Genomic DNA, 10,418 nt, shown 5'->3' with positions numbered 1-10,418 from the left:
TGATGTGACAGACAGCATTTATTCCGGACTCCAGTGTCCACAGATGATGGGAGCTGGGGTGGGGGCAGGGGCCCGGATCCAGTGTCGGACTACGCAGTAGGACGTCAGGTGGGGTGGGGGACCGGTAACGGGGGCGGGAGGTAAAACTCGCCCGAGCCGGCCGACCCTCAGAGCCTTGGAGCCTCGGAGCCTCGTCCTGTCCCGGGCCAGGTCCCGGGCTTGGGTCCAGGAGCTATTCTGGGGCCTGAGAGTCACATTCCCTGGAGGAAGGTCCCCTCCTCCCCACCGCCCCTCCCTCCCTCCCCGCAGCAGTGGCTGCTGTAGGTCCCTGCCCAGCCTGCAGAGGAAGGAAGGGAAGGGAGGGCCGGGGAGAAGTGGGAAGGTGGGGGCGGGCGGAGGCGTGAGCAGGCCTGGTTCTCTGACGCTGATTCTCTGATGTCGGGTCTAGTGCAGCCTCTCGGAGGCCCTTGGGCTCAGCACTGGGGACGAGGTAGAGAGGTCAGCCTGCGCCTGTGCTCACGAGGGCCGTTCCACCCCTCCCCGCCTCCCCGCAGCTCTCCCCACCCGCCATCAGGGTGCCCAGGCCCTCACCCACCTCATCTCCGAAGCCCCCGCTGCCATGCCTGGCTCCTCCAGAGGCGCCTCCTGTGAGAAGACCTGTCTGCTCAGGCCGCTCCGACCCTGAGTGGCTCAGCTCTGGCTCCCCAGGTGGCCTGGGAGAGGAGAAGGCACATTGGAGGCGGTCACGCCTGGGGGAAGGACTGAGGATGGGGCTCTTCCGGTTGGGATGGCCTTGGGGGATGGGGTGGGGGGTGGTAAAGGCTTTGGGGTTAGGGACGGGTGGGCAGGACGCTGTAGGAGTTGGAGATGGGTCTGGAGGTGGCTACGGATTGGAGCGGAGGGTGGCCGTGAGCTCAGGCTCAGGAGAGGTTAGATAGAGACGAAATCAGTTAGGAATGGGAATGAGGTGGGGAGCCTGGGAACGAGGTCGGTTAAGCGACTCAGTCTTGGTTTCAGCTCAGGTCGCGAGCCCCGCGGTTCGTGAGATCGAGCCCCGTGTCTGGCTCTGCACTGACAGTGCGGAGCCTGCTGGGGATTCTCTTTATCCCTCTCTCTCTGCCCCTCCCCTGCTCACAATCTCGCTCTCTCTCTCTCAAAACAAATAAACTTAAAAAAAGGGGGGGGGGATGGGAACGAGGGAAGCATGGAGGGGAGGGGCCGGAGATGCAGTTGAGGGAGACACTGGGCTTCAGAGTGAGGTTAGGGGTGTGGCGGGGACTGGCGCTGAGGGTTGGAGAGGTTGAGGTTGGCTACAAACCGGGTTTGGGGTTGGGGCTGTCTGGGCATGTGTTCGGGGTCTGGGGTTGGATATAAGATGCGGGTCGGGGTTGGAGTCAGGGCCGGGGATGTGTTTGGGTCTGGGGTTGAGGACAGGAGGGAGCTGAGGCTGGCCACGTGGGCTGGGCTCGGGGTTCAGGTTGGAGGCGAAGTCAGAGTCAGGTGCAGGGGTGGGGTCGGGTCACAGAAGTCAATTCCAGGGTTGCAGGCCACTCACGGAGCCCCCTTTTCCCCCTGCCGGCAGCAGCCGGGGCGACCCTTGCGTCTCATGCAATAAAAGGCAGCAACGACAAGGAGCAGGAGGCCCACGCTGACGGCCACGGCCATGACAGCCACTCCGGCCTGGGAAGTCTGGGGCGCCACTGCAGGGACAGGACGGAGGAGGAGGGGGTCAGCCAGCGGTGCTCTGTCTGTCCCCTCGCCAGGGTCCTGTGCACAACCCCACCCACCACCACCAAGTTCCTCACCAGAGCCGAAGTGAAACACGTGCAGGGCGTTCCCGTGGGGGTTGGAGGCCTCACAGGAGACCCCGTCTCTGCTCAGGGCACTGGTCACCTTCAGGGTCAGGGAGCTGCTCACCCAGCCCTGCCCTCCGGGGGCCGGCTCTGCTGGCTGTGGAGGCTTGGGTCAGCCCCGGCCCGTGGGCTCAAGGGCTCAGGTGAGGGCAGAGGTGAAGACGGCCAGTCTCCCGGGGAGTGGCTGGCCACGATCGGGGAGTGGGCAGGATTCCCCAAGGGGTTTGGGGGAGGGCGCCTGGGTCCCGCAGGGCTCGGGATGGGGGGGGAAGGTCCCTTACACTGCCCCCCAGTTGGCTCCAGCTGAGTTTGGGCTCCGGGTAGCCGCGGGCAGAGCAGACCAGCCTGACTTCATCTCCTTCCCTCCAGCTGCCCTCACTCCTGGGCTGGGTCTCTTCTGCCCTTAATTCTGGTGGCCCTGTGGGTGGCGGTGGGGGGACAGCGGGAGGCCCATCGGAGAAGGGGAAGGAGGGGGAGAGAAAGAGAAGGACAGAGGGGACAGGAACAGAAGACAGAGGCACCAGCCGTGGACCCGTCTCATTTGTCCTGCTCCCCCACCCCCACAGCCGCCCGCCCGCTGTCCCCCACCAAACCTGCCCCATCCCGAACCTTGGACCAGCAGCTTGAAGCTCTGGGCGCGGCTGAGGAGGGGGACGGTGGGCATGGAGGCCTCACAGATGTAGGTGCCCGCAGAATCGAAGGTGATGGAGCTCAGAGAGAGCGTGGGGCCGTTCCCCAGGGGGATTGAGTCCTGGCAGGGAGAGGAGGAGGCGGCCAGGCGGGTGTGAGGGAGGGGTCGAGAGACGGGAGAGGGTGCAGGCTGAGGGTCCCCAGGCCGCGGGGCTCCTTTCTCTCTCACCTTGGTCCAGCGCAGGGCAGGCGTGGGCAGACCTTGCACGGAGCAGTTCACGGCTGTGCTGTTGCCCAAGGGTAAGGAAAGTTCCTCCCTGGTGCTGAGCTCAAGAGGGTCCAGGTCTGGAGGGGGGGACAGACTGTCACCTTCCCCAGACCCTCACCCACTCGGCTTAGGGGCTCTCTAGGGCGACTGGGTGGGGGTGGGGGGCGCAGATGTGAGTGTACAACCAGAAGAAGAGCTTGTCAGGTGTTTCTCCTTGTTTTCTCTCTCTCTCTCCACGGACTTTCCACGATCCCATCCAGGCCAAGCCTTGAGCCCACATCTAACTCGAAAACACAGGCCCCATCTCAGCCACCTTCTTCCAGAGCCGATGACTGGGCCCACAGTTAATGCATGACCGGTCGGCGGGGCGGGGGGGGTGGTGGTGACAAGGTGTTCCTTCTCGGATTGACCACCCAAACCCCTCTACCCATCTTTTCATCGAGCCCCTGTCTGCCCTGCCTTCAAAATGGACCTTCCCACTTCTCTCCGTCTCTGACGTCCGGGTCCGACTGCCCGGACCACCTTGCAGCCACCTCCTCGCCGGTGTCCCCGCTGGCCAGGTTTCCTCCCCTGAGCTGCCAGACGGATCCTTTCGAACCACACACCCACCCGTCAGCCCTGCCCTCTGTGTGAAATCTCGCAGTGGTTACCCAGTATATAGAGGCCAAATTCTTTGATAAAGCCGCCAGGATCCTGCTTGGTCTGACCTCTACCTACCTCCTCAACCTCACTTCTCACCGCACGCCCCCACCCCCACCCCCAACCTTTGTCCCAAACACCAGCTACCCTACTCTCTTGGTTTCTCTCCAGTACGCCATGTTGGGTCCTGCCTCGGGGCCTTCGCACCTGCTGTTCCCCCGGCCTGGGAGCTCCTCTTCCGGCTCTTCGAGTTTCTGATCCCATTCTTTGGTTTTCCCAAACGGCCCCTTCTCAGGGAGGCCTCTCTGTCCCCCCGTGGTGGACACTGAGATTTCCCCTCTAGCGCTGAAGGATTTGTTCTCCCCCAGCTGTTGAGAAGGATGTCAGCTGTCAGCCCTCAGCTGTCAGCCCTCTCTGGGAACTGCCTCAGCTGCGGAGAGCCCCTCGCTCAAGGTCATGCCCCCTTCCTCGGGCAGGCCACGTGCAATGCCCGGTTGGTGTGGGGTTATAAAGGCCCAGCTCCCTTACCCCCAAGTGGGGCCATCCCAGCTTCCCCAGCACCCTGCAGGGCCGACTGAGACCTTTAGACTACAACTGAGACCAATCTTCTGCCTCTGCCCAGTCCTGCTTCCGTGCCCTCCCCAGCCTCCACTCCAGCCTCCATCGGTGGGGATCCCAAGGCGCTTCCCATAAACCTCCTGCCTGCAGCTCTCTGAATCCGAATCTGCTTCCTGGGGACGGAGACAGACGGAGCCTGCACCATCCTCCATCTAGAACAGTCCCCGCTCGCCTGGCCAGTCCCTCATCCCCTCACTCTGCATCAGTCCCTATAGGGGCTCCGTCGCTACTCAAAGCACCTTGTTCAGCATTCACCACCTGTCTCCCCTACTTGACCGAGATCTCTGTGAAGGTGGGGGCTGGGCTGTCTCGTTCATAGATGTCTCCCCAGCCCTGGTCATGGGGTCTAGCCCCAGGAAAGGAGGCAGAAGGAGGGCCAAGGAGGAGCAGGGCCTTTGCACAGCGCTCAGGTGCAAGGAGACTCAGAAGGCTTTCTAGAAGGCTGGAAAGTGGATGGTAGAAAGCAGGGGTGTTAACCTGGAAACGACGAGAGGAGCTCGCCTGGGATGAGGAGACTGCCTTGGTGGGGAGATGGGTCAGCCAAAGGCGCGGCCAGCCAGTTGGGCCTTGAAGGCCGGGGTGGATCGGGGCACTCGGGAGCCACGGCCGGTTCAGAGTGGGGGGATATCAGGTGTGTGCTTTGGAGTGAGCTCTCTGGCCGCTTCGTATGGGAGACTGGAAGGGGCTGGGGCTGGGGCAGGCACCCAGGGGGCAGAGGGGACCATCCAGACCAGGACGAGGACCCCAGAAGTGGAAAGGGTTGCCGGCGGGGCTGTGGGGGGGTGAGGGCGAGGAGGCCGCTGGTGCTGGGGTCCCCCTGCCCATCCCCCCGGGACGCTCACAGGCCACGCGCAGCTCCAGGGTTTTGGAGAGCTCTGCGTCCTCAGCAGCGTCGTAGTCCTCCACCCTGCAGCCGTAGGTCCCGCTCTGGCCCCGCTGAACCCCCTCCAGGGTCAAGTTCCCCTCAAGATTTGTTTTCAGCACGTCCTCCTGCTTGTCCTGGGTGACCAGGGATGAGGAACCCGGCTCAGGAGCCGCCCTGGTCCGGGGGTAGGGGCGGGGGTCATGCTGGGTCGGGGTCAACCGGGTCAGAGTCAGGGGTCACCGGGTTAGCATCGTGCTAGATCGGAGCCCACTCAAGCAAGGGGGCAGAGGCCCTGCCAGGCCAGGGGCCACCCCGGCTGGGTATCGAGCTGAGTTAGGACTCTCTCAAGTCAGGACTCAGAGGTCCTGTGAGCTCCTGGGTCAACAGGCAGGCGCCTCGCTAAGCCGGGGGCCACCCAGGTGAAAGGTCAGAAGTCGGCAGGGGCCAATATGTCACAGAGGTCAGGGGCCAGGACTTCCAAAGGAACGACGGGGTGAGTCACCTGAAGGCGGAAGAATGTGTATTCCGGGTTGGGGCTGCCGTCCCCCCGGCAAAACAGCTGGACGGAGTCCCCCTCGCGTACCCAGCCCTCGGTGGTGGAGGGGCTGTCCACCCAGAAATGCACGTGTTCCGTGGGATCTAAGAGAAAGGGCAAAGGGGAAGACGGGTCAGGGCAGACTCACGGTCAGGGTCGAGGGTAGGTCAGGTCAAGGGTAAAAGGCAAGGGCTGGGTTAGGGGAGAGAGGTCAGGCCCCAGCCAAGGGGAAGGCTGCGGTCGGTCAAAGGGTAGAGGTCACATCTGTCATAGCTCAGGTTCCCGCTTATTCTGAGTTCAGCGACCAGAGAGGTCAGAGGTGGAGCTGAGCTGAGAGTGCAGGTCAAGGGTCAGAGGTCGGCGTGGGGGACCCCGAGCTGGTGTGAGAGGGCGGGGCGTGGTTCGGGTGCAAGGCTCTGTGGGCCTCCGGGCACTCGAGGCGGTCAGCGGTCAGGACGGGGGGGGGGGGGGGGGGGGGGGGCGATGCCTGGAGGGCTTGCGGGGCCAGGCCTCAGGGAGGTGAGGGGGCCACGGCCGGGGAGGTGGGGACCAGCCTGGACTCACAGTGCAGGGTGAGGCGGAAGGCAGGGCTGTCCAGGTGGCCGTGCTGGCCCGCGGGCAGGTGGTAGCGCACGGAGCAATGGAAGCTGGCGTCCCGGTCGGCCTTGTGGAGCCGCAGGTAGAGGGTGCTGGTGAGAGACTGCAGGCCTGAGGCCTCCCGCACGGTGCGGCTGGTCATGTAGCCGGCTGGCAGAGAGGGAGGAGGCGGCGGATCAGCCAGCCCCCCCCCCCCACCACCCGGCGCCGTCCCGCGTCCAGCTGGGCTCCCACGCCCGCTCACCTGAGTTCACCTCCATGGGCACCTCCAGCCGCTGCCCGTTCCGGTACCACGTGATCTGGGGGGCCGGGTTCCCGTTCCGGCTGTTGCAGGTGGCGATCTAAGGCAGACACAGGCGTGGCCCTGGGCCCTGAGGTCGGTGTGGGGGGCGGGGAGGGGGCCCTCTTTCCTGGGGACTTCTCCTCGCTCCGGATACAGGAGTCTGGGTTCCCCAGCCCTCTCCTCCCCCAGGATGCAGGAGTGCAAACCTCCCCCACCTCCCAGCCCTCTCACCCCCGTCCCCCCCACCCCCGACCCTGGAATTGAGGTCCAGCCCGAGGTACCTCCTGGGCAAAGTCATCCACCACAGACAGGATCCCTTTGTTGGGGGAGACCTCGGTGGCCTCTGGTTTTGCTGTGGGGGAGACGGTCGGGTCAGGAGCCCCTCTCCTGGGCTCTCGCCCACCCGCCTCTTCCGTGGGGGGGGGCCCGCAGACACTCACCGAACATGTGGAGCCGCGTGGTGGCCTCGGCGCTGCCCGCCGCGCCCGCCTTCACCACGCACACATAGTTCCGCTCGTCGCCCACCTGGGCCTCAGTCAGCACCAGGCGCCCCCGGGCGTCCAGCTGGTACGGGGGGCTGCGGCCCCGAGAGTCGTGCACCGTGCCCTGCAGCTCAGAGCCCTGCAGCTCGGCCGAGGCCAGGCGGTGGCGGACCCCAGAGCGGTCTGCCTGTGGGCGGCGGTGGGGGGGGCTCAGCTCCAGGCCGCCTGGCCTGCCTCCCCCAGTGTCTCTTTATCTCTCTCCGCGACCTTTTCCATCTGCTGCTCTCTGGGTCACCTGCCTCCTCTTGTCACCTCCCTCCGGTCCCCTGTTCCCTGGCCTGCGTGTGGGTTTCCTCTCCCCAGGTCCAGGTCCCTTGTTCTCCATCACACTCTGTTCTTATCTCTCTTCCTCTCTCTGTCTCCCTCTCCAGCCCTGTGTCTCCGCCTCTTATCTCCTCTTTTTTCCTCTCTCCTTCTAGTCCTGCACCCCTGGGGTCTCCCGCTATCTCCTTGTCTGTCTCTGAATGGTCTCTCTCTGGAGCCTGCGCTCTGAATGGGGCGTCTTCTTTCTAGTCTCAGCTGTGCCCAGACACCAGGGGACCTTGGAGTGTCCTTCCCCTGGCGGGGTCTCAATTTCCCCATCTGTAAAATGGAAAGGCAGCTGGATGGAGCCCTTAGGTCCTTTGGGCTCTGAGGAGGGAATGCACGTTTGCAGCCCTGTGGTGCCCTGACCCCCAGGCCCCTTGGCCACCCTCTGGCCCCCAGCCTGCAGCACTCACCAGGAACCATTCCAGCACAAAATGGTCGTGGGCCCCCAGGGGGGTGCAGTTCAGGGCGACGGGCTCCCCTTTCATCACCTCCACCAGGGAAGGCACGGATAAGTGGACCTCGGCCTGGGCACCTACAGGAGAGCCACTGAGCTCTTTCTGCCTCTGTTGGGGACAGCCCTCCAGACAGAGCCCCTCCTCCCCCAGGTCCCAAGAGTCCTGGCTCCCAGTGCCCTCCTCCCTCAGACCCAGGAGTCCTGGCTCCCAGTGCCCTCCTCCCTCAGACCCAGGAGTCCTGGCTCCCAGTGCCCTCCTCCCTCAGACCCAGGAGTCCTGGCTCCCAGTGCCCTCCTCCCTCAGACCCAGGAGTCCTGGCTCCCAGTGCCCTCCTCCCTCAGACCCGGGAGTCCTGGCTCCCAGTGCCCTCCTCCCTCAGACCCGGGAGTCCTGGCTCCCAGTGCCCTCCTCCCTCAGACCCAGGAGTCCTGGCTCCCAGTGCCCTCCTCCCTCAGACCCAGGAGTCCTGGCTCCCAGTGCCCTCCTCCCTCAGACCCAGGGTCCAGGACCCCAGCCCCTCCTCCCTCCCATCAGCATTTGTCTCCATCTCTCTCCACAGGACTACGGGCTCCTCCCCTGGGCCACACAGGGCCCTGGCTGCTTCTATCCAATCCTCTTGGGGTGAGACCGCACCTGTCCTTGTGCTTTCCACTAGACCAGCCGCCCCCCAAGGGCAGGGCCAGCTCTGGCTCATCCCTTGGCCTCCAGCACCCTGCGCAGGGCCTGGCACGTCGCCAGGGATCTGTGTCTCTCAGTCTGGGTCTCCATCTCTAGTCCCACAGTCTCTGCCTCTCTGTCAGCCTGACAGTCTGTCTCCGTCTCTCTCAGCCCCTGGGTCTCTGTCAGGAGTCGGGGGCCGGGGCTGCAGCTGAGGCAGAATGGGTGTGTGGGGGCGGTCAGGGGGGACAGGGCTGGGCAGGTTTCAGGAATGTGGGAGGGACAGGCTGGCCCAGACCTGCCCGGCCTGGCACCAGATCCCCCTACCCACCCCTCGGCCCCTCTGCCTCTTTGCCGAGCAGGGAAGGGGATAAGGTGTGTCCCCTCCGATTAGGCGAGCGGTGAGGCCCAGGATGGCGGGTCCTGAGGGGGAAGGGAGCAGGAGTGGGGGCGGCTGGACTCCTGTCCCAGGATCCTGGCAGACAGAGCTGTTCCCATTGGGGAAACCATGCTCTCTCACCCTCTGGGCTGGCATCCTGGCATCAGCTCTCACTTCTGAGAACCTCCCTTTCCTTCCCCGCCCAGCTTGACCCAGCCCTGCCCCTGGGGACCCACCACTTGCCATGCTTGTGCCAGGGGCCTGGATTCCCAGGCACCCACCTCTGGCCCAGGCCTGTCCCAGGGGAGGGGTGTGGGGCCAGGCTGGTGCCTGGGGCTAGTCTGAGCAACAGACAGGAGGAGGATGGAGAGATCTCTCTGTCCCTGGCTGCCAGCCCCTCAAGGCCTCCTCCCCATCCCACCACCACGCAGGTGTGTGGATTTATCTGGAACCCAGGAAGAGGGCACGGTCACTCGGAAACACTGTTCCGCCGTCACTGCCCAGGGCCAGCGCTCCAGCCCTTCCGCGAGGGAGGGGAGTTCTTTAGAGCCTGGCTCTGAGTCCAGATCGGGGGAAGCCTCAAACGCATGTGGTTCCCTGCGATCCAGCTGGAAGGTCCCCGACCCTCGCAAAACTTGAGAACCTTTCAGAGGGAAGCCCTGGGGTTTTGGTCTCCTGTGTCCTGGGGAAGCCACTCCGGCCACTGGAGGCCTGGACCTTTGGGTCTGAGGAAGCAGGAGTCCCGGGACTCCGATTCCAGGGGCTGAGGGCCCCTTCGCTCCTTGGTCCCGAGCGCGGAGGGGGCTGGCTTCTCAGGTGGTGACTAACCCGCTGCCTGCCGGCGTCTGCCCAGCCCCTCTGCCGGGCCGTCCCCAGCTCGCTCGTTGGGAAGGGTATCCTCCGTGCTCCCGTATCCCTCCTCCCCGGGGCTCCCACGTTTGGCTTCCTGGGGTCGAGGAGATCCCCTTCCCCCTTCCCTTTCCCGGGGTCCCCAGGGGCCGCCCCCAGCGGCTCCCTGCTCTCTGCCTCGGCCGTACCTGGGTGCGCCCCCAGCAGGAGCGCGAGCACCAGCAGCCTGGGGGCCCTGCGCGCCCCGGCCCGGGCGTCCGGGGGCTCCATGTTCGCGGCGGCGGCAGCGGGCGGCGATTGCCCGGGCTGCGGCTCCGGCGGCCGCGGGGCTGGGAGCGATCAGGCCCCGCCCCTGGCAGCCCCGCCCCGCCCCGCCCTCCCGAGCCCCCCCTTGAGTCCCCCCCAACCTCAAACCCGGGCGCCCCGCCAAGACCTCCCACTGCCCGGAGCGGACCTCCCAGCGCCCGGCCCGGGCCCGGAGCGGGGCTCCCTCTGCCCCCAAGCTCTGGGCTGCCTGGCTCGGGCTGACCGGTGCCCGCGGCGGTGGCCTGACCGACCAGTCTAACCAGTGTCTTGGGCTGTGACCTCACCACCCCGCTGCGGCCGCCATCCCCCCTAATTCGGACCAGGGGTCATCACGGCAGGTGACCGGGGCTTGCCCAGTTGATTTTACCCAGCTGACCCCGCACGACCAGTGAGTGGCCTGCACTGGCCTCTTCTAGGGTAACCGGTGGTTCCCAGCAGGACCGGGGGCTTGCACTCCCCTCTCCCAGTACAACCAGCGGTGCCCCGCCTGATCGGTGGCCTAGAGCAGCTTCCTCCAGGGTGCCTGGTGAGGCTCTTCCCTGGAGCCCGTGCTAGGGGCTGCTTTCCTGTCTGACCAGTGGCCTGGAACCCATCAGTTCAATCTCTTAAATTTCACGGCCTTCAAACCTCAGT

The 10,418-nt window shown here is 65.3% G+C and overlaps 1 protein-coding gene across 1 annotated transcript; it reads right to left on the bottom strand.

The window, feature by feature from the left end:
• Positions 1-9,826, bottom strand: BCAM (basal cell adhesion molecule (Lutheran blood group)). Its single transcript, XM_027037752.2, has 15 exons — positions 9,668-9,826; positions 7,550-7,671; positions 6,729-6,957; positions 6,570-6,640; positions 6,250-6,346; positions 5,973-6,155; positions 5,376-5,512; positions 4,851-5,007; positions 2,713-2,828; positions 2,463-2,604; positions 2,135-2,271; positions 1,806-1,950; positions 1,556-1,700; positions 596-713; positions 1-479 (listed from the first exon to the last, which is right to left on the bottom strand). The coding sequence occupies exons 1-15, from the start codon at positions 9,747-9,749 to the stop codon at positions 474-476; spliced, it is 1,887 nt and encodes a 628-aa protein (XP_026893553.1). The 5' UTR covers positions 9,750-9,826; the 3' UTR covers positions 1-473.
• Positions 9,827-10,418: the final 592 nt, after the last annotated feature.

Source organism: Acinonyx jubatus, chromosome E2 (genome assembly GCF_027475565.1).
Source record: "Acinonyx jubatus isolate Ajub_Pintada_27869175 chromosome E2, VMU_Ajub_asm_v1.0, whole genome shotgun sequence".
Classification (NCBI taxonomy): domain Eukaryota; kingdom Metazoa; phylum Chordata; class Mammalia; order Carnivora; family Felidae; genus Acinonyx; species Acinonyx jubatus.
Note: the sequence above shows the minus strand (reverse complement) of the source record. Positions and strands in the feature narration are given on the sequence as shown.

Bases quoted from the DNA above. Each gene is read 5' to 3' on its own strand.
- BCAM (XM_027037752.2), bottom strand. From the start codon at position 9,749: ATGGAGCCCCCGGACGCCCGGGCCGGGGCGCGCAGGGCCCCCAGGCTG. The intron at 2,272-2,462 runs GTTCGGGATGGG...CGCCACCCACAG, and splicing joins CTTCAAGCTGCTGGTCCAAG to GGCCACCAGAATTAAGGGCA. The intron at 714-1,555 runs GTGAGTGGCCTG...CTCCTCTCCCAG, and splicing joins CAGGGGGAAAAGGGGGCTCC to GCCACCTGGGGAGCCAGAGC.